Source organism: Parasteatoda tepidariorum, chromosome 7, assembly GCF_043381705.1.
Source record: "Parasteatoda tepidariorum isolate YZ-2023 chromosome 7, CAS_Ptep_4.0, whole genome shotgun sequence".
NCBI classification, from domain to species: Eukaryota; Metazoa; Arthropoda; class Arachnida; order Araneae; family Theridiidae; genus Parasteatoda; species Parasteatoda tepidariorum.
In genome coordinates this window covers 90802482-90826485 of record NC_092210.1, presented here as the reverse complement: position 1 = coordinate 90826485, position 24004 = coordinate 90802482, and the positions used below count along the sequence as shown (strand labels likewise).

Below are 24004 nucleotides of genomic sequence, written 5' to 3'. Positions count from 1 at the left end.
ATACAAAATTACTTCGTTTTTCTTCTTTTTTTTTAACCAATCTCAATTTTAATGTATATTTCAAATTCATTTCGAAGATTTATTTTCATCTTAAGTGAAAGAAATGTTGGATCAATTTTTTATGCAGAATAAATAGTTTTAGATTTTAAAATGTAGGAAAGCTTAAGTAATTGATAGTTTTTATTTTTTTATTCTAGCGTAAATTCAAAGCATGCAATTGTCTGCAGCATAGCAGTAGCCTTTTAAAAAAACTTGTGATCCCAGCAAAACTTTCAATTCATTCTTTCAACAAAAAAATTTAAAGTTAAAAGAAAAAAAATCATATAATCCAGTAGATTTTATTAACTTTATTTTAATTGCCTGAATCTATGTTATGAGAGTATTTGAAATCAAGCATATGCATTTACTTAGTTCTTTTATTACAGAGACAGGAATTAAATTTTATAAATGCATATAAAAATAATTTTTCGAAAAGTTCCTATTTACTCAAAGAATAAAAATATTGAGAAAAAATATCAACATCACTGTTTATTTTTTTAATAAATAATAAAGAATGTGCATTATATATATACAATTTCTTTCCATTTTGTATAAGCTAATTTTTTAGCTTTAGTGAAATAAAAACTTCTAGCTTAATGATATTCGCTGAAATTTTGTGGATAAATGAGTTAATTAGATGTGAATAAATGAGAAATTAGGTGAAATTTTAAGTATAACTAGATTATGGTGATGATGATGGTCAGATATATTTCAATGGACTAGATTCTTGAAAGTGTTGATATGTTTTTGATTATACCGAATGCTTAACCTGAAATTCTTTTCAACTATTTCAATAAAAAAAATTTGTAATTAAAAATGTATAATGTATTAATTTACTATTTTAGAATTCTTCATTGCAAGCACTGACAAATAGTTTACAAAAATAAGGAGAGAAATGAACAATAACCATACTTTGTTAATACTATATTGCAGAAAAGGGAATTAAAATTTATAAAATTAAAAATAATTTCTAATTGTAACGAAATTACGCAAGGAATAATAAATATAAGTGTTAATATGTATTTAAATATTTAATACACAGTAAAAAAAAATGATGAAATAAACTGCACTTAAAAAGAAAATCCTTCAACTCGAGTAATAAATAAAAGAAGCAAATATTAAATTACATTATTTGAATTCTTGAACATTAGCGCATAGATTGTAACGATGATGGACTGATATTAATTCAATGAACTAGATTCATGAAAAATACTGATTTGTTTTACGAATTGAAAAATACTGATTTGAATAACGAATTGTAAAATCATCCATCCTATATCTAAATGTATACTATTTCAATCCAATCTGCGACTTATTTTAATTAAGTAATTCGGCTGTAATGGAACATTATTTTAATTTAAAGGTAAGTGGAATATTATTTTCTATGAACTTTAACACCACTGATTTCAACCAAAAGAAATGTTGTTTCGCTCTAGAGAGCTGCATAATCATTTCTTCAGATATTTTAGTGACAAATAACAACGTTTGAAGTTTTAATATCTTTCTTCCATTTTGCACACATTCTCAAAACCGTAAATTTAATTCACAAAATTTTTACAAATTGTTTACAAAGGATGTTCATACGATATACGTGACATTAAAACTAAAAAAGCATTGAAATAGCATTAGTGATATCAAATACTAAAACGTACGATATACGTGATATCAAAAGTAAAAGAGCATTGAAATAGCCTTAGTGGATGGAGACGGCACGCTTCCATTCAGCACATGTGACATCATAACCAATCAGGGATCGTTTTTCATTGCATCCTTTACGGAAGTCTTTTGGGACAATTTAAATGTTTAATAACTAAGTAAGTTATCATTTGCCGAAAAAAACAATCAGATTTTCGGTTTCAGGAAAGAATTTTAAAAAAATGAATGAGATTGTATGAAAAAAAAAATTATGATATGCTGTAATTGTTCATCGGGTTCAAAATTACAAGGCTACGGAGTTGGACATTGGTAGTCGTAAACCTAAAAAATTGGGTCAACAGTTCAATGATGGTTATAAAATAAAATAAAAAAAAACAAAACAAAAACTTTCATATTTTTAAATAAATATTTAACAGTTCATAAGCCTAATTAAAAGGCCTTGCAGATCACATGTGGATACATTAAATTCCTGAATTGAAAATGAAATAGTTTTTGAAAAAATATAACTTTATTTTTAATGAAGTTTTATAAATAAACCATTTTATTTTCAAGAACCTTGTTGAAGATATATTCATCAATACATCTTTTAACCCTTCTTGAAGATACGCTTGCATATCTTCATGATCAAAATTATGAAAAATGGATACAAAGTAATTATATTATTTTTTTTGTTATGAGTTACTTTCACATAATGCTTAATACGCACAAAGTTCAGAAAGTCAAGAACTTTAAAAATAGTTTTGAAATTTTATTTAATAAATTAACTTTTTTATTTATATCATCTTATTATTATATGAATCATCTTGAAAATAAAAACACAACAGGTAATTTTATTCCTCCTTATATTAACGTAAGCATGAAATAGATTCACAATACAATTTAAAAATATTTCATTTAAATGAATCTTTGGAATAAATTTTTTATACATCTTATTTTATTCTTCATGAAAGCAAGAAATAATTTTACTATGTCATTTTATAAATAAACTTTTTTATTTATAAGAATCATTTAGGAAATAGAAACACAGCGAGTAATTTTTTTTCTTCCTTATACTGAGATAAGCATAAAATAGATTCACAATACCATTTATAAATCATTTTCATTTAAATGAATCTCGTGAATAATTAAATTGTCATACATCTTATTTTATTCTTCAAATAAGCATGGAATAGTTTTGCAATGTCATTTTATAAATAAACTTTTTTATTTATAAGAATCATTTAAAAAAATATATGCACAGCAAGCAATTTTTTTCTTCTTTATGTTGATTTTCTTCTTTTTTATGTTGAGATAAAAATAAACTAGATTCACAATACCAATTAAAATTTTCTTTCATTTAAATGAATCTTTAAAATAAATAAATTGTTATGCATAATTTTTTTATTCTTCAAATAATCATAAAATAGTTTTACAATGTCATTTTATAAATAAACTTTTCATTAAAATCATCTTGTAAGTCGAAATACAGCTATTTATCTTTTTTACAACAAATATTAATTGATTTCACAATACTATTTTATAAATAAACTTTCCAACTAAATCTTTTAATTAGAAATACAGTAATTCATTATTTTTATCTGTACATTCTTGAGATAAACATGAAATAGTTTCTGAGCAAAATTTTTTTAAACAAAACCTTTTCATTTGAAAGAATGTTAAAAATAAATATACATCAATCTGTCGTTTTATTTCTAAAAATAAGCACGAATTAATCATTTTACAAATAAAATTTTCCATTTATAATTATCTTGTGTACAAATTAATAATAAATAGAAATAAATACAATGATTAATGGTTTTGTATTTTAAAAATAAACAAGAAGTAGTATTAGAATGCCAATTTAGAAATAAATTTTTCCTATATAAAACAAAACTGAAAATGCAGAATACAATAATTAATTGAAGCCACTCAAATGTGGGGAAAAAAAAATCCCTGTACACAATAGATGAATACAAGAATTACTGTGATCTTGTCTGAGCTATATTAGGCTAACTATATTTTTTAGCTTTAATTGCTGGAAACAGAACAGTTGCACATGCTTAAATATAGTAAATGAAACAGTTTAGTATAGCTGAAACATAATCCTTAATTACCCCATAGATTCCACTTTAAGAGGTCACTATTTTTAAAAAGGCAAAACAAGGAAACAAAATTCTCTATATTTTCCCTGCTTGTAAAAAAAAAAATCAAATTCTCTGCAGTTTCCCTGTTATTTTAGGTGATTTTTAAATTTCCTGTATTTTCCAGGTTTTCCCTGTGGAGTGGAAACCCTGTCTGATTTTCTTTGCATATTTAGCAGGTTCTTCAACAAAAAATAAGCACCTTTCAAAAAAAATCGTAATTAGGATCTGTACATTAATAAAAATTACTTTCTTCGATCATTTAAAGTTCTTAATTTACAAACATAAAATCAATAAAATTCAAAAATATTTTCCAAACGCTTTGCATAATCACGATAAAATAACTAGTTTTTAATAAATATTGCGAAAATCATGCATTTTTTTGTAATTTAGAATGAAAATAGATACAGCAAAGAAGAAAATCACTTGATATAGAAAATTAAGCACTTTTTACAAATCCCAAACAAAAAAAGCTTCTTTAAGGGCTTTTAAAAAAGACAAATCAAAAATAAGCACCTCCAAAATGAAAATGCTGATGAGTCCGCAGGTAAAAGAATGTTTTTCTAAAACTTTAATAAAGACCACTATTTATTCATCTTCATCATACAAAATGACAGCTATCCACATAAAATTTTTAGCAAAGGAAAATAAATCCATAATCAATGTCCACAAAATTAAATCAAGTCTCACAAAAAATATACAAATTCATGCTTGGAAAAAGATAGTATAACATCATTAAAAGTACATTAATCAAAAAAACTCATAATAATTATTAAAATAATAACTATTAAATATTATTCCTAAGTATTAAAAGCAACATGCAAGTCTTTTTCATTACATTTCTGTTATTTAATATTTTCCAACCTTGTTTCTGATGCACCTTTAAATGATGAAATTTTAATTATTATTTATTTAATGTTACTTAAAATGCTCTATTATCGTTTGTAGTTAATTTTTTTTTTTAAAGTCAAGACATTGAGTTTGTTCTTTTAATTGCATTATAGGAAAAATGGAACTTAAAGAAAGGTTTGAATATAAATACATATCAGTGACCGCCTACACTTAAAATTATATTTCACAAAAGTCCGCTTTTTCTCCTTCCACCCCCACTCTAGGGGTAGCGACATTTCCAGTGTCCCTCACCCTCATGTCAGGGGTCAATCAAATGCATGGGAGAGGAATCAGAATCATGACAACTTTATAATTCGAATTAAATTGCGTACATTATTCCTCTCTCATTTAACGATAATGTTTTTCTATTCTGTTTCACTGTTCTATTCTGTTTCAATCTTCCCATCAGTCAGTAATAGGGACTTATATTTCCTCTAAGTGGGGAGAGAGAGAGTTGGTAGCATTTTCACCAAGGAAATATTAAAGTTCGCTCAAAATAGAGACGGTTATTTATCCATTTTTTAAAATATAGATACAATAAAATTATCTATTTTTTCGATTCCTACTATTCTTGTTCTCTCTATATCTTGCCCAAATTTTCAATCCTTAACAAAATATTTTTTAATAATCCATTCAAGTTCAAATATTAATTCATGAATTAAATGTAAGTTTTTTAGAGAAGAAAAATTGTAATTATTTAAAAAAAAGTAACTAAAATAAAATTTTTCTTTGTTGACCTAAGGAAGAATTGACTTTAAAATTTGTTTTTTCTTCTTCTGTTTAATTGTAAATTTCATTACACAAATATAGGGTGAAAAATTGTAATCTTAGAAGGGGCCTTAGAGGGTCTCCCAGCCCCCCACGGTCCCTGATACATATATATAAATCTATTTAATATATTACATTAAATAGTAAATATACGAAGAAAAGTTTCAATATATATAGAATACAAATGATTTGGTGGAAATTACACTTTTGAATAAATAAAACACACATTTCAAAAGACAATTTTGGAGGAAATGCATAGCTTTGCAATCACTAAATACAATATTTTTTTGAAGTTACTAAAAAAAAACAAGGTTGATATGCTCTTCAAATTTAAAGAAATGGTGCCAATATTGTAATGAAAAATTAACTAAGTTCTTTTCATTAGCTTTCAATTTTAACATTAAATATGCATTCTAGCTCATTTCACAACTAGATACATGGTGTGGAGGTGAATATGAGTCTATTACAAAAAATACCTTATTTTCGTACTTTAACTAAAACTACTTTAGGGATCATAAGAATTCTGAAGAAAGATCGTTTTTTTTTTAATACATACACTAACAGTTTTGTTGTCAATGCAGAACACAATAATTAATCGAAACACTAAACTGTAATGGGGTTGCCACTCAAATACGGGGAAAAAATTCACTGCATTTTTCTTGTACATATTATACACTAGGAGTGCAGGCCACATGCGGCCAGCCAACGGTTGACGTGCGGCCCATGAAAACTTCTGAATGTAACAAAACAATTTATTTTAATTTCGTTTTATTAAACTTAAATTCAAATTTTTATCATTCTATAAAATATGTATATCTTTTCAACTTACATTCCGCAAGCTTCTTTTTGGTTAGAATTTATACACTCCCTAATATTTATGTATATATGCATATATTTGATAAATTGATGATAGTAAAAATTGGAAATAGTTTTTTTAGTTTTAAATTAATTCAAATAATTAAAAGTATTTAATTTTCTGCAAATATGTTATTAAGTTTACAGATGAAAATATTTAGCGCTTAGAACACTAATGTTTTTATAAAAATTATCATATTTGCCGCAAATGTGACTAAATATGCGTGCGGACCTTCGTTAATCTACCTGCAGTGAAAGAGGCCCTCCACTCAAAACGGTTGTGTACCCCTATTATACACAATATAAAGAGGAAGCACACAATCAATGTGCTCTTGTATGAGTGGTATGAGTTCCATTTAACTATGCTAGTTATAATTGATGGAAAAACTTGAAGAAAAAAACTGAACATACTTAAAACAAATAATGCTCTAGTAAATGAACTAGTTTAATATAGCTGAAATATCATCTTAAATATATCATGGATTATGTTTGACAGGGTGAGTAGCCAAATCTTTCAACAAAAAATAAGCACCTTTTAAGTACTTTTTTAGCACTCAAAAATATTTTTAAGTACTATACACATTAACAAAATCTAAAATAATTTTCAAAGACTTTACACGCTTATGATAAAATAACTAGTTTCTGACAAATAAGTTTTTTTTCTTGATTACTACTAACCACCATAAAAAGAGAGATTTTTCAGTTCGATTTCAGAGGGAGGAAAATGAAGCCGGAAATTGAGAATATCTTGCAAAATGCAGCAGAATTGCACATGAGAGTGCAAGAATCTCACCGACAGGGCGTCGAAATAGATTGTAGTTGAATGAATTGTGAAAACGCTGAATAAAAAACGTGAAAAGCACGCCTTTGCATAATACATGGCAAAAATCGACATGGTGAAGAAAAAAAAATTCATTTTGGAAAACGGTAAATTAAGCACTTTTTAAAAACACCCAATGAAAAAAGCACCTTTAAGCACTTTTTAAAAACGCTACGCACCATGTAAGAAACAAAATTCCTTGCATTTTCCCTGTTATCTTAGGTGATTTAAAAATTCCCCGTATTTTCCCTGTGGAGTGACAACCCAGTGTAAAGATTTATCAACATAATCCATTGAAAAAACAAACAAACTTCATAAACCATTCAGTCATTTCAGTTATCGTTGCTGCTCATGTGCAGCAGCCTGTACAACTTCCGCATTCCTCCTCCCCAACAAACCATAATCAAGATCTTTAGGATCTATCTCTGAATCAGAAGAGTTGTCGGAATCACTGCTGTCGGAATAAACGCCAAGTCCTGGAAGAACGCCGAGGCATGATATGATGTTAGATTTCTGATTCTGCAGAGCTTTGACTGGTGATTCATGGATTTGGAGATGAGGCCGCTTAGCATCGTTTTCTTTTCCTTCACAGAATACAAAATATGGATATTAGAAAGAAAAAGGTTCATTCAAATATACGACATTGTTGCTGAACCTTACAGAGGCTTTTCTATTAGGAAGCAAAAATTCACAGGTAATATTTAAACCTGTATTTTCGGCAGGTATTGATATAGATTTTCATGTGGTTTTTTTAAATATCCCAATATATTTCAAACAATATGGAAAATTTGAATCACACATTTGAGTATTTACTTTTAAATTCTAATTTTTGGGGTTTTGATTTCTCAATAGTTTTTAAATCCGACTAATTTTTATACGATATTATTTATTACAACAACCTGATCTAGAAACGAAGCACACATTAGAAGAGTCCGATTCACGAAATTTTGTTGTCAATTTTTTTCGGCAATTACTACTATGGATTTCATGATTTTTAATCATGTTTTTTATTGTGATGATTATTCAAAAAATGCGAAGAAGGAAATAATTTGAGGGTTTCCCCCAAACAAAATACAAGAATATCACTCAAAAAATTATTAAATTAAAAAAACACATTTTATATGCATATATATATTTTTAATCACAGCACTTTTGTTATTTTAAATTAGTAACATATATGTTTGTTATTATTAAAAGTAACTTGCAGAATAATGTTATTGCAAGAGAGTTTTGTCGCAGATAGCTCAAAAGAATTCTGCCACAGGGCGAATATTACATAAGCATGTTTCCCCACTGCAGGGTTGCCACAGTAAAAAATGAACAAAAATAGTTGCTTTTAGTAGCCTTAAGCATGAAAATAGTTGCCTAAAACTATAAAAATAGTTTTAGGCAACTATTTTTGAACAGGAGCAACAATTTATCAAAAATAGTAGCCAAATAATTAAAATTGTAGCTTAATTGTCAAATACTATGATAAGGACTGGTTGATGTCAAAAATTTTAAATTGTGATACATCGTCCGTTAGACATCGCGATTTAGCATATATTCAGAAACTACCTAAGGGAAATCAATAAAAAATAAATAAAAAGGAATAAATCTATTACAAAAGAAAATATTAATTCTAAACATATTCTACTATAATATCAATATCATTGCTTAATTTTTTCAATTAAAATAATAAAGAAGTCAAAGTAAAAGCAAACCCAAGATTTATTTCATTTTTCTTAAATTAAAAATGATTTAAGATTTATTGGTTTAAAAATAATAATACAGTAACAAAATATTTTACTTATGTGTATTCAAATTAAAAGAAAAAAAAATGAAAGTAGAAAACAAACCAAAAACTGTTCACTTTAGAAAAAAAATTTTTTTTTTAAAATTATTTGTAGGAAAAAAAACATGCTTTTGAAACATCATTAGACCTTCTTTTATTCAATTACTTAAAATAATATAAAGTAGTATTAACTAATGGTCAAATTCTGTACTGAATAAATGTAAAAATACTTTTACTTATCGATTATAATTTTCGTTTTTGAAAATAAAATTGACTAAAGAGTTATTTCTTTAAAAATGACACTGACTATCTAACAAATTATAAAACGAAAAAGTATTGAAAGAATTTTAATAAAATTTAAAAGAAAAATACTTTAAGTACTAATGTTGAATTATTAAAAAGCGTCCAAACATTACTAAACTCTTTATGTAATTTGTAAAAAAAAAATTTTTTTTTTAACTAATAGCCAAATTTTTTTATAACTTTGCTTTCAGTTTCTCAAAAATAAAAGCAAATTAAATAAAGGTAAGCTTTATTTTAATTTTTTATAAATAAAAACAACTGAACATTTATTGGTTTAAAAATAATCAAATTATTATACTTACCTACATTAAATAAATTTGAAAAAAAAAAAACTAACTTTTTATAACAAAATTAAGTATAAAATACCCCTATTAAATTGTATCGCTTAAAATGAAAAATAATAATTGAAAAAAAACCAATGCAGAAACTTTTTTAATTTTTATTTTCATTTCATTGATCTATTTAGTTCAGAACAAAAGTTTAAGATCACAGCGATTGTGCAGCAATCGCAAAGTAACAGTAGGTCTACGAAAAATAAGTAAAAGTATAAAAATAACTTCGCTAAGAGTAAAAAAGTCTCCCAATAGTTGCCTATTCCTGAAAATAGTTGCATTTTTAGCCTTTTCAGGCAAAAAAAGTCGCCATAGTCGCCTAAGGCCGAAAATAGTTGCAAATAGTCGCATTTTAGTAGCCTGTGGCAACCCTGTCCTGTAATAAAAAACCCTGTGGCATAATTTTTTCAAGCTATCTACGACAAAACTCTCTAACACTAATATCTTTCGGCAAGATACTTTTTATAATAACATATATGTTACTAATTTAAAATAACAAAAGAGCTGTGTTTATATAAAAAAAAACTTATATAATTTTTTTTAATTGAACACGTAAGAACTTTTTAGTCTTATATTATGGGTGTAATTCTCGCATTTTGTAGGGGGGTAGAAGCAAAAATTATTTCCTTCTTTGAATTTTGTAAATAATCATAACAATAAAAAACATAATTAAAAATCATGAAATGCGTAGTAGTAATTGCGGATAAAAAGATCGCCCCACGAAATCACACTAGTCGGACTCCTAAAATGCGTGTTTCGTTTCGAGATAAAATGTTGTAAGCAATAAATAACATCGTATAAAAATATCAGGTTTAAAAACTATGGAGAAATCAATAGCAATAACTGCCAAAAATTCGATAGAATTATTGTTTTAAAAAGTAAATACTCAAATGCATGATTCGAATTTTCCATATTGTCTGAAATATATCAGGATGTTTAAAAACCATGTAAAAATCACTATGAACAACTGCCGAAAATACAATCTAAACAATGCATCGATTTAAGATATTATCGCTGTAAATTTAGGGCGTCCAAAAGTGATTATCTAAATTACATTAATTAGGAAATTTTACGAAGATTACGTTGTAAATTTCTGTAGAAAAGAAATCTCTTTCTGCAATAATGTAGCATTGATTCTGCCAAAGGGATAAAAAGTAAGCAAATCTCAAACCCCTTCCCATGTTTAAAAAAAAAAAATTTTTTTTTTTTTAAAGTTTTTGCTTTAACTTTGATTTTTACAGTATTTTAATTAAATGCAATTTTAGGTTTCTAGTTTCGGGAGTAAAGTGTGAAAAAAATGTACCACACAGAACACCTTGAATAACTTTTGATCTAATGAATAGATATTCAAGTTCTAGGGCTCAATCTTATTGGTTCATGGGGGTAATCTCAAATATGCTAATTAATTAGTGCCGACGATATTTTAAAATACGAAATCAGGCACAGAAACATATTTTCTCTGAATAAGCATACTTTTCTTTCAACTCCAATATCTGACCCCTAAAATATAGGGAGTAACCGCAATCTGAGAAATATGGTCCCCAAAGTTTGGTTAGGAGAGCGATCCAAAGTTAAGACCCCTCAATGTTAAACTAATTTTTTTACATATTTTGCCATATCACAAAAACATTTTAATTAAATTCAGAGCTTTTTGCACGCATTTATAAAATTTGTTAAGATAACTCTACACAAAAAATAAATTTCAGTAAATATTTATTATTTTATTTAATAATAATTGGAAGAACTTTGATTGCAAGGTATAAAATTTTTTGCATCATATTAAAATATGTTATTTTGCATGGCAAAATACAGCATTCCAGTGAAAATGGTTGAGTAGTTCTTGAGAAATCAAATTTTAAAAAGTTGTACGATTTCTCAGGAACTATTCAACAGATTTCGCTCGAATTTTGCTATGTAAAATTACATACTTGAAAATTATTCAAAAATTTGCATACCTAACAATACAGAATATTTCTATTATTTTTAAACAAAATAATAAATATTTACTAAAATGTATTTTTTGCATGGAATTATTATCGGACAAATGAATTTTATAAGAGAATAGAATTTTTTTTCAGATCGCTTAAAAATCGAGATATAGAGAAATACGCTAAAAATTGAATTAACATTAAGGGGTCTAAACTTTGAATCACTCTCCTGATCAAAATTTTGGGACCCTATTTCCAAGGTATCTGCCACATTTTAGATTTTCAAATTCATGAATAATTCCTAGAATTTTTCATGACTTAATGATGTTACTATTTTCTCCGACAAAAACACAACAAGAAATTTAAAAAAGCATTATAAGAACATAAATTGAAATGATAGGTATAATCAAAACTGTTATACTCCGCATCGTTATATTTAAAGATTTTAAATTTAAAAAACTTAGTAAAGAAAGAGTTGAAACACAATAAAATAGCTGAAAAAATACAAAAGTAAATAATTTTTTCTGCAGAATTATATTCTAAATATACTTTTCTTGTTCATCAGAAAGAAAAGAAATACTCCTGATATTTCTGCTTGCTTCAGCTAGAATTGATAAATTGATAAAATAATAATAAAAAAAAAATAATAATAATTCTGAAATCACAGAAGTTTAAAAGATACTTTGCTCTAGAAATGAGGTTTTTTCTTTCATTTTTTGAAAGAACACCATAATTTTTAAAGAGTATGATAAAAACATTTTATATTTTAATAAAATATGACTGTGAGTGGGGATTTTATTACAAATTCAGATATTCGGAACACCATGAAATGGGGGGGGGGTATTTCTAAATTCCATTTTAAAAATTAGATTTTTCAGTGACCTAAATCCATGACTTTCCATAAAAAAATAGTTAAAATCATTACATTTCATGACAAATTTTGTTCAACACCAAAATTCATGACTTTCCAGGCACGCGGATACCCTGTATTTCCCAGATTACAGCTACTTCCTATATTTTGAGAGACAAAAATCCGAATCCGTTGAAAAAAATTTATGTTTATTCAGAGAAAGTACGCTTTTGTGTCTGATTTCACAACGTAAAATATTGTCTGCCCTAATTAATTAGCATATTTGAAGTCACCCTCTCGAACCATTAAGATTGAGTTCTAGAATGTGAAGATTCCATCATTAGTTAAAAAATAAATAAATAAATAACATTGATTTAAAAAAATTACTTACATCATTGACTAAATGATTAACACAAAGTGGTCATTTTTTTTGCATACTTTACACCTTTAACAACACAGTTAGTAAAGATCACAACAGAGCCGTCTTAAAAAAAAGCAGGGCCCCATAAATGTTTTGGGTCCCTATAACATGTCATACTATTTAAAATCAAACTAAAAAACTTGACATACGTAAATTCAAGAAATTTCAAGATATGGAATAATTTTAACAAACGTAAATACATTTTTATCACTCCAAAAACTCAATGCACAGAAAATAAAGCATTTTTTAACTATGCATAATTTTTTTTTAAAAAAAAGAGATGCTAATCAATTGCAATCCTCAAATAATAGTAATATAATTTTTAAAATCAAGAAGCTAATTAAAATAATTAAATTAAAAAAAAACATATGAGTTTAACAAATAAAAAAAATTCAAAAGGTACGAATTATTTCGCCATGCTATTAAAGTCAGTTATTAAAACATCTTTTATAGCACATCAGATATAACAGTTTATAAGTTGCTGGTCCATAGTGCTTTGTAATTCAAAACTCTTTCAATTATTACTTTATTTAACTAATTATAAATGGTAAACAAAGTTGGTGGCGGAGTTTAACTAATTATAATGCTAAACGGAGTTGGTCAAGCTTATCTAGAGAAATAAGTTAAGTAACTAAAAGCTTCATTTTAACGTAGAGAAATAGATTTCAACTGACTTTTTAAATTTTCCTGGTGACAAACTGTTCAAATTATTGGCGTCTGCAGGATAATCATTTACGATTTATAGAAAAAAATGCACACTTTTTTATATGAGAATATATTTATCTTAAAATATATAGAATGCAATGTTTTTGCTCTTAGTTTTTTTAAAAATAAAATACATAAAAAGTGAGATTTTCAAGCACCCCCGAGTGCTTTGGCCCCCCGGGAAATGAGGGGGGGGGGTGCCCATTTGTAAAGACGGTACTGTTTCGGGATATGAAATCATGCACAAAAACATGCTTTTTCAGGATAAACATACTTTCTGTAGGTGGATTCAGATGTGCATCCAACAAAATATTGGGAATGGCTGCAATCTTGAAAAAAGAAATCCACTGGTAACATACTCACGGGAACTACTCAAAGTTTGAGTCTCTTATATCCGATTGAAATATGAAATTTAAAGAAAATTGAACCAGAATCTGACAAATTGTTTCAAAGGAATGTATTGAAATTTTTTATTTTTTTAGAACTATGCAACTAATTTTAATTAAACAGTAACTTTTGTAGTAGAAAATTACAAAGTGTAAAATGAAGAAATCCTTATTCCACACATTAATTTTTTTTTATAATTAATATTAAATAAAATAATAAATAAATTATAAAAATTTGTTTTTGACTGGTATATTATTTTTGGTTAAAAATTAGTTCTATAATTACGTGAAAAAACTTATGACGTCAGAACTAAGCACAGAGTAAAATTAATATTTAAAGAGCTTGAACTTAAGATAGTTCGCCAGAATTAACTATTGTAGCAACAACTTTAACATTGTAGTTAGATATATATATTTAGAGGTTAAAAACATGTATAAACCAGAAAAAAAGAAAACCAATTGATGTTTATTCAGAAGAAAACATGCTTTTGTAACTTCCTTCACACTCATTAATTAGCCCATTTAAGGTTTACTATTCAAACTTTTAGGATAGTGACTTTTGGTGAAAGTTTGATAGTAAGATCAAAAGTTATTATTTTTTTTATTTTTTTATTTATTTCGAGTTATGTATTATTATAAAGATAGTAATTTCTTATTGTACAGTGCACAAAATAAAAATTGCATATTACGACTCAAAATCTGAATGAAGAGCCTCACCATGCTAATTAATTTGCTCAACCACTATTTTAAGTTAGTTATGATTTAGTTATGATTTAGTTATATTTAATTATAATTTCAGTCAAATTTTGTCTTTTAAAAATGCATGCCTCAAAATGATCGAAAGATTTGAATACAATAATTTATTTTACTATTATTAAAAAATTTAATAAAAAGTGAGAAATAATAAGTGGTGATTAATTTTTACATTGAATTATCTTTGGAATAACAAAGTTTATAACAGTGAGCAGTACCACCTTCACACATGTGCACACCAGAGCAGTGCCCGGGGGCCCTTTAATTTTTACCTTTAATAAATTGTATTAAAAAGATAAGAGTAAATAACATTGCCTTATATTTTTCTCTCTCTACAAATAGGGATCATGCAATTACCAATAATTTGAATAGTTTATCACCAAGAAAACTTAAAAAGGTAACCAGAATCTGTTTTTTTTATTTATTTAATTCTATTCTTACGTAACAATGAAAACTTTAGGTGCTCGTGCGATGAAAGATGTTTAAACAATTATTTTGTTTGACAAAATAATTCATACCTTTTGATTTGTTGTACCCTTATGTTTCTTCAATTTAATAACTTTTATTAAGTTCCATGGTTTCGAAAAAAGGTGTTTCATAATTTTATAATTGGTTAGCATCTAAATTTTTTTCTTTTAAATCATGCATACTTTGAAAGTGATTTGGCGTTTTTTAACTTAATGGGGAACATGTTCACTATATTACAAACTCTTTTTGTTATTCAACAACCTAAAGTGGGATACAATTTGGAATTCAATAATTTAGAACAAGAAGAAAATAAAAGCTTGATTACCTTCACTTTTGTCAGGACTGTTAGAAGAACTTGATCTGCAAAAAAAAAAAAGTTTAGAACACATGGGAATGTATTTCTAAGCTTTCAATAATTACACTCTTTTATTATTAAAAGCTTGAGGCAACTTTGAATATTAAAAAATATTCAGTAAATGCAATCAAAGCAAGTCTTAATATAATTCTTTTAAAAATAGGAAATTACATTTAGATAATGAAGGTAGTAAAATATACCTATTTTAATTCCCTAATTTATAAAAGTCTCAGTCATTTTCAGTAAGTTTCTGTTATTGTCTGTAAGTTTCAGTTATGCTTCAGGATTGTATATTTCAGCTAATTTCTTTCAAATAAATTTAAACAATCTTTAATAAATAATCTCAATATCAGGGTTGGCTTGATTTAAATCACTTGACTTAAATCATGATTAAAATTACAATTTAAATCACTAAATTTTTTTTAAAAAAATAATTAATTTGCCTCAAGTGTTTTTTTTCTTTTTTTTTTAAATTTATGATATTATTAAACTGATATTTTTATAATTATTCCAACTTTTTTTTAAAGTCTAAAACTTATTTTACAAATATATATTTAATATTTATATACAGTGGAGCATCGTTTATACGACGATCACTTATACGACGTTTACATTTATACGACGTTTTAGTGTGGTCCCAAATCATTCATATTAATTTTAATGTAAAAATATATCGTTTATACGACGCACAGAATCGGTTATACGTCGGTTTTTAGATTTTGTTCACGTTTATTTAATTTTTTATTTTTTCTTGTGTGTTTTAAAAAAGGGCGGAATTTGCCAACATGAAGAAAAGGGTGCCAACAAGAATGCTTGGATGACGATCGTAATTTTTACTAGATGACTGAAAAAACTAGACAATGTTATGAAGANAAAAAAAAGTAGTGAACGTAGGACAAAGAATACTTGATTTGAAAGAATTAACTTTTATGTAGAAAAAAATAAAATAAATTACGCATTGAAATGAATAATCCATTCAAATTTATATTTTGCTCTTAAAATGAGCGTGAGAAATAAATTATTTTGTACCTCTTATTTTCTCAAACTTGTTTTATATCACTGTATGATTTCATTGCATTGAGCACGCAGCGATGTTTTGGCTGTAAGAGTGTCTGCAGCACTTGTGCTATTAAACCCAACATTCAACAACAACGATAAAAGAAATACTAATAAACAACATTTAATTAATCAGTAGTAGGAAATATAGTATTAATTATGTAAGTATGGCTGAGCACATGCTACAACGTAACACCGTTAATTAACACCATTAATTTTCTTTCTTAAAAGTTAAAAAATAGTTTATACAATCATTATTACTAGTTGAGACATTTAAAGTAGTTTTCTAAAAAGATGAATTGCACAGGTCTTATGAGCTATATTTGTTGATCAATAGGTTATACTATTGATTCTTTAAAAAAAACATAATCATTGATTTTATTTATGTATGCATTTAAATTTAATATTTATATATATATATATTTTATATTTATATATATTTAACATTTATAAATATATTTAATATTTAAATATACATTTATAAATAATATTTAATAAATACATTCTTCAGGGTAATTTTTTTGAACAATGTAACTTCATTGATAATGAAGGTTTTTTAAATAAAGAAAATAATAAAAAGGGGATAAATGTAAACAATTATAAATCAAAATAGACTAAAAAGGAATAATGGCAATTAATCGCACTTTTAAGTCATCACGTTTTGACACAATCAATTTTAACAGATTCTTTAGTAAATGTATGTTTAATGCGCTTTCTTTTAGCCGATTTTATCGTAAATATAAATGATTTTTTTAAACAGTTATTTCAGCTATTCTAGATGATTTCGAAAATCCCGAATTTTTATTACGACGAGAGTTTCAGATCGCAAATTTAAATAATCACTTTTTGTGCACTTTATTTGTGACAATTTCATCTTAAATCTAAGTGATTTTTTTATCTTTTTTTTTGTAATTCTTTCTTTTTTTTTTAAAATTTTTTTTTCGGCAGTTATTGTTATTTGTTCCCACATATTATAAAAAATTCCAATTATTCGTTAGAAATACATTTAAGTCAGCTTTAAACGTGGATATGTCTTTTGCACATAAATGAATTGCCACTGAAGAAGGCACAATGACTGAAAAGAGAACAAGTAATGTAATTTTTTTTAAAAGTTAATTTCTACTTAGGTCAACAAAGAAAATTTTATTTTAGTTACTTTTTATTAAATAATTAAAATTTTTTTCTTCCCTATAAAACTAAATTTAATTATATAAAATTTAATTAATGAATTAATATTTGAAAAAAACTGTATTTGAACTTGAATGGATGAATAAAAAAAGTATTTTATAAACGATTGAAAATTTGAACAAGATATATAAATAGATATAGGGGGAAGTGTGAACTAATAGCAGGAATTGCAAGAAAAAAAGGCGTGTGATATCAAACAATTATAAAAGTATAAATTTGGAGACATGGACCACAAGTGCTACCAGGTAATGTTCTTTATTGAAATTATCTGACACAGCAAATATAAAGTAATTAAATATTTTAATGTGTCGAATAAACTATTTTTTTCTTTTTGTTTAAATAGAGTTTATAAGTTAGAAAATATCACCGATGTTATTTTTAATATATGTGAGAAACTGAATCGCTTATAATAAAATTCAAAACAACGACTAATGCTTAACCCATCAAAAAATTCCATTTTGTATTTCGCTCATCCTTTTTTAATTAATGAATTAATATTTGAAAAAAAAAAAAACTGTATTAACATCGAGTGTCATCTACAACAAACTTAAAAAAAAAACATTTTAATTGAACTTAAGTGAATGAATAAAAAGTATTTTATTAAGAACTTAAAATTTGAACAAGATATAGGGAGAGTGTGAACTAATAGTAGGAATTGAAAAAAAGAAAAAGCTGATAACATTTGGAAAGAACCAGCTTTTCCTCGTTTCTTCAGAAAAAAGTTCTGGCTCCATAAAAGTTTTAAAAATGATATAGTAAAAATTACAATGCTTTTTTTTACTACAAGTAAAGTTCAAATTAAAGAAAAGTGTATATATGTAATATTATATCTTTATACTTTTTATAATTTTTTCACACCTTAACATGTGTACATCTTTGTCGGTGATAGTCCTGTCTCTGACAATCATAAAATAAGTAGCAAAATTTAATGACTATTAAAATTATTAACTAATAAAAGAAAGAAAGCTAAAAATTAACTTACAAAAGGAAAATGCTAACATTTAAAATAAGCTGTGCTTCATATTTCATTTATTTATTTTATAATATAAATATATAATTACATAATATAAATATATTATTATATATATATTTATATAATAAATAAATTAGTATAACAAATAAATTAATATAAATACATAAATATAAAATAAATATATAAATATATTTTATTGCATGAATTAAATAATTATAAAAATAAATACAAGCTAACAATAAATGCAACTAACAAAACAATAGAGAAGTATTTGCATAGTTCAAATTATATTAAAATTATCAAAAGTTCATAACAGAATCTACTAGTATAAGACATAAATAAATTCAAAGAGAAAAGAAAAAAAAACAAAAAAAAAAAAAAAAAAAAAAAAAAAAANTATGGGAAAACAACAACACATTTATAACAATAATATTTCTTAATTTAGAAGGTAGATAATATAACATTGGGAAAAATAATTTAACTTACGCTTTCCTTTTTAAGACCCCTGCCAGTAAAGCATGCTGTGACTTTTTATTTGCACCACTTTTTGGCAAATTTAGAGCTTGTCGCAAATGCTGAAGCTTTACTTCCCGTTCCTCTTCCGTGAGGTTGGTTACTGCTCGCCTAAAGTAATAAAGAAAAAATAATAAAAATAAATTCAAATAAATTTGTGCAAACATAATTTAGCAGATTTTAAAGACTGTAAACTAAATTTCACTCAGCAATAAATTAAAATCCAATTCAGAAAAAAAAAATCGAAACTTTAAATACATAAATAAGGCTAACAGCAATAAATTATCTATAGATACCTATTAATAGCATAGTACAGTTTGTCTAGGGAAAGAACTCTCCCCACCACAAAGTTTGAGGGTCTCTGCTGCTATGGAAACAAGAATAGTGCATTTCAGGGAGGGTAGCTTCTCTTCACTCTTTAGCTAACGCAAAAGACCGAAGAAAAGATTCCTTTTCTCAGGCCGACCCGAGCCAAGACTTGTCCTAAATAATGACCCCACACACCTACTTAAAATAGTTATACCCCGTTACCATAGTCACTGCTACGGGACCAGATGAATGGCTAGAGAAGTTCTTAGTTTAGACAAACCATATGCAATGAAAGATCAAATTTTCTTAACTAGAGTTTGAAAAGAATTCTAAATTCACAAGCAAGCAAGTGATTGAGATCGTAAGAGTTTCTAAAAATAGCTTTCATCTGAGTAGGACTGTTGAACACAGATCCATTAGAGTGAAATTCAACAACACCTTTTCAGATGAGACTTATTTTAGAATACGGCTACCCAATTTTAGGAATTACTTTAGAACTTAGAAGCAGCTGTCCTTCCTCGATAGATTTACTATGGAATCGGTGTGAGTTGTAAACGAAAACTCAAATGATAAATTTTTTAACAAAAATATTGGATAAACTTTATTACAACCAAATTTAAAAAAAAAAAAAAGTAGGACATTATTTTGCAACAAATCTGAATTTGTAACAAAATTCCCATTCACAGTCAAATTTTATTAAAATGTAAAATATGGTATACTTGGAAAAAAAACTAACAAAACATGAATGAAAGAATATGATTTCTAGAACGGAACTATCTTTTCAACTTTTGTGATTAAGTTTTTTGTTCCTTACATTTTCTAATTGAAATTTTAGATGAAACCATTCACAATTGCATTTTTACTCCTAAATACGAATAGAAAAATCAGGAGCTTTTCTCTTTCCTCTGGTGAGTGAAAAATGCATCTTTTGAATATAATTATGAAGAAGAAAAAAATCTTTAGAACATTTCTGCAGAAATTTTATTTTTACTTCATTATTTTTTATTTTTCATCAATCTCAAATAAGAAAAATAAAATCAGGAGCATTTCTTTCCTCTCCGCTGTGTGAGAAAGGTATATTTTAAATTCGAATTTCAGAGAAAAAAAAATTTCTACAGAAAAGAGAACTAATTTTTTTTACTTCCTTCAGGAAAACTTTTTCTGCAAGAATTCCATAATGTTCTGCGACAATGTTGCCGCGATTCTGCCATGGGGCCAATACAAACATTTATTTTAAACTATTAAAACATTCAAATATTAATAACAATTACAATAATACATTTAAATAAAATCAGAGTCTCCAAGATAACTATGTTTCTTGAGATGTTATCTTTAAATGTCCATATTTACAAAAGGATAGTAGATAAGAAAAGTACCTAAATATTTTTAGAATGATGTAAATTTTAAATACAAATCCACCCTGTGGCAGAATTTTTTCGGGTTTTCTGTGACATACCTCTCTAATACAGATACAGTAAAATTTTTTTTATTCTAATATTATGGGAAATATTCTAGCATATTGTAGGGGGATAACACACTATTTCCTTTTTCACAGTTTTTTAATTCATCATCACATTAAAAATTTTTAAAAAAAAAAAAATGCGAAATCCATAGCAGTAGTAACTACTTAAAAAAAAAGAAGAAAAAAGATTGATGACGAAATCAAGCGAATCGGACTCTTCAAAAAGGGTTTAATAAAATGTATGATTTCATTTTGGAATTCAGGCGTTGTAATAAATAACATTGTATTAAAAATATTGCATTTAAAATATCGGATAGTAAAAGCTATGAGGAAATCAATAGTAATAACAGCATACAAAATAGAAAGAAAATTTCTACAGAAAAGAAAACCAGTTTTTTTACTTCATTATTCTTTATTGTTCATTATTTTCTAATGAAAGTAGAAAAATCACAAGTATTTCTCCACTTCGATGCGCGAGAAAGGCATCTTTGAATATAATTTTAGAAAAGATCTTTCGAAAATTGCTGCAGAAAAGAAAAGTAAAATTTTTTATTTCTCAAAGGTAAAATCTTTCTGCAAGAACTCGGTAACGTTTGCGACAATGTCGCCACGATTCTGCTACCATGCAAATCCATTTTCAACAGCACTTTTAATAAAATATTACAGAATTATTATTTAAAAAAAAATAATAAATGAATAAAAAAAGAAGAGAATGAACCTGAATTCTTGAATTTCTTTTCGTTCTTCCTCCCAAAGTTTTGTTTCCATTTCAATTTTCGTCTGATCAACTAACTCTAGGAAGGCCACTTCATCATCATCTAATCCCCGGATGAGGTTCTTCAAACGACGGCTCTCTTCAAGTTCCATTTCCTTTTTATCTTTTTGCTCTTGCAATCGTTCATAAAGAGAACGAGGATCATATTCTTCTTCAGGGGCCTCTAAAATATGTCAGATAAATATTAATATACAAAAATGAAATAAGTTATATATTTTGTAAATTCCAGAATGGGTAGTTTCTTTAACTAGGGGCCTGTCTAGGTTTTTTTGAGAGGTATCTATTTTAGGAAAACACAAAAATACGATTAAGTAAGAAAATATTTTTAAAAATTGTCAGAACAAATAAAAATCATTTATGACTGGTAAGTTTCGATATATTTTTTCTTATATATTCAAAAATAGCTTTGCTATTGTAAAATTTTGGGCTTAAAATTGTATCCAAATTTAAAAATCATTGTCCATAGTTAAATTTCAACTTGAATTTAATAAAAACTTGCATTCAACAGAACTAGCACTAAAAGTTATTTTAATTATAAGAACATTTTTGACTGGGTCATACAGAAAAAAGTTTCACAAAGAAAAAAATTTTTCATAAAAAATAAAGGTCTTTTAGAATAAATTTAAAATAGTGTTTAAGATAATGTTTGACTTTCGACTTCATGTACAGTTTATAGAAGGAAAGCATCATGGTTTCTAATTAAAAAACTCAGCGAAAGAAAAGCTCGCTTTGATAATGGCGTAAGCAATGGGCTAGGACATTGCACTATCTGATCAAAAATGTGCTACCTTTTCGTAAAAGACAGCTGGCGGAAAAGCTCCTCCTTTCTATAGATTGCAACGAGAACTTTCTTTTTAAAAGAATTTTGTAAAACTACCATATTTCCTAAAGTTGAATTCCTGAAGGTACCGCTAAACGGTAGTAAATTTACCCTGGACAGACCCAACACACACAGAGGTAAAAACGATCATGGAAGAAATAGTTTTTTTTCAACCCAAGACGGGAATTGAATATTTTTTAAAAAATAATTAACTGTAATATAATTAAATAACTATTAATTAATTAAATAACTTATAATCAATTAGATAACTATTTTTTAACAAAGAAATATCAAATATTGAAAGTGTTAATTGAAACAGTTTATGAAATCTAGTATAAATTATAAATAATAATTCTCAAGGCAATTGATACATCATTTAAAAAAAAACGTTGACTGAAACGCAATAGGAAAAAATAAATTCCATGAATCTATGGTTTTTATTAAGATTATTATAATTTGCCTTAATTTCAATTAAATGAAAAAATTTAATTAACTTAAAAATTTGCTAGTTTTTTTTATGTTTGTTAATACCAGAGTTTTTTGCAAACCCTATTTTTTTATGTTTGTTTAGTATTTATCATTGTCGCAGNGACTGTCACATATATGTGACAGCAAGAAACGCGCTCACTTCCCGGCCGACACACCCGCGTCAGAGAGATTTCTCGTTCACCCCCGACCGTCACATATTTGTGCCAGCGTTTCGGTTGTGCCAGCGTTTCGGAACGTTTTAAAAAATGAAATTTCTTCCAAAAGATGGCACAGTATGTCCATATGGTTTCAGATACATGTAGATTTGACCTTCTACTCAAGATGAAAGTACAGTCACGTGGTTTTTAGGGGAAGGAGTGGAGGGGGGGGAATGTTTTATGAGGGCTCTTTAAATTAGCACGTGATATTTATTTACAGCAAGTAAGGGAGTTTTTTTTTTCTCTCGCTACTTTCGACTTTCGGATTAGTTTTTAGTGGATAATTAGATCTTGTAGGCTTGAATTTTTTTTCTTTTTACCGTTAGAATGTCGAAGCGTCGAAAATTTTTAACTGAGCTGGAAATAGAGGAAATTATGCAAAATATTTAAACTTATTAATATTTATATTACATTTAAACAAGAAATAACTTAAGTAAATAAAGTATCCATAGAAATATATATAAAGCATATGTCACTTAAATACTCTACAGAACAATATTAAACAACGCGCTGATATTTCGGTAATTTCATGGAATTAGGCTTAACATCGAAAAACCCTCCGGCCCTGGGGAGACACACGCTAGAGAGACTGCCGGCCTCAGCGGTAAGCGCGCTTTCGCGCTTTGCGTCGCGAAAGGGTTAAAGAATGCATATATAAATTGTATAATATGATGTCTGTAAATAAAATGACTTGAAACATAAAGCAAGTCTTACAGATCACGTAAATTATGAACAACATATGACTTGCAAATTGAAATGCAACGTATGTTCCGTAAATTGAAGCATACATTACAAAAC

General features: G+C 26.7%; 1 protein-coding gene across 1 annotated transcript in view; it reads right to left on the bottom strand.

Annotated features, from left to right (window-relative positions):
• Window positions 1-5466: 5466 nt before the first annotated feature.
• Window positions 5467-24004, bottom strand: part of LOC107452358 (PSME3-interacting protein) — a 21381-nt gene continuing 2843 nt past the window's right edge. Inside the window, exons 2-5 of the mRNA XM_016068819.3 lie at window positions 21644-21863; window positions 19128-19265; window positions 15395-15429; window positions 5467-7733 (exon numbers count right to left, since the gene is read on the bottom strand). Of these exons, the coding sequence (XP_015924305.2) occupies window positions 7486-7733; window positions 15395-15429; window positions 19128-19265; window positions 21644-21863 (641 nt within the window). The 3' untranslated portion in view covers window positions 5467-7485. The remainder of the gene's footprint in view (window positions 7734-15394; window positions 15430-19127; window positions 19266-21643; window positions 21864-24004) is intronic.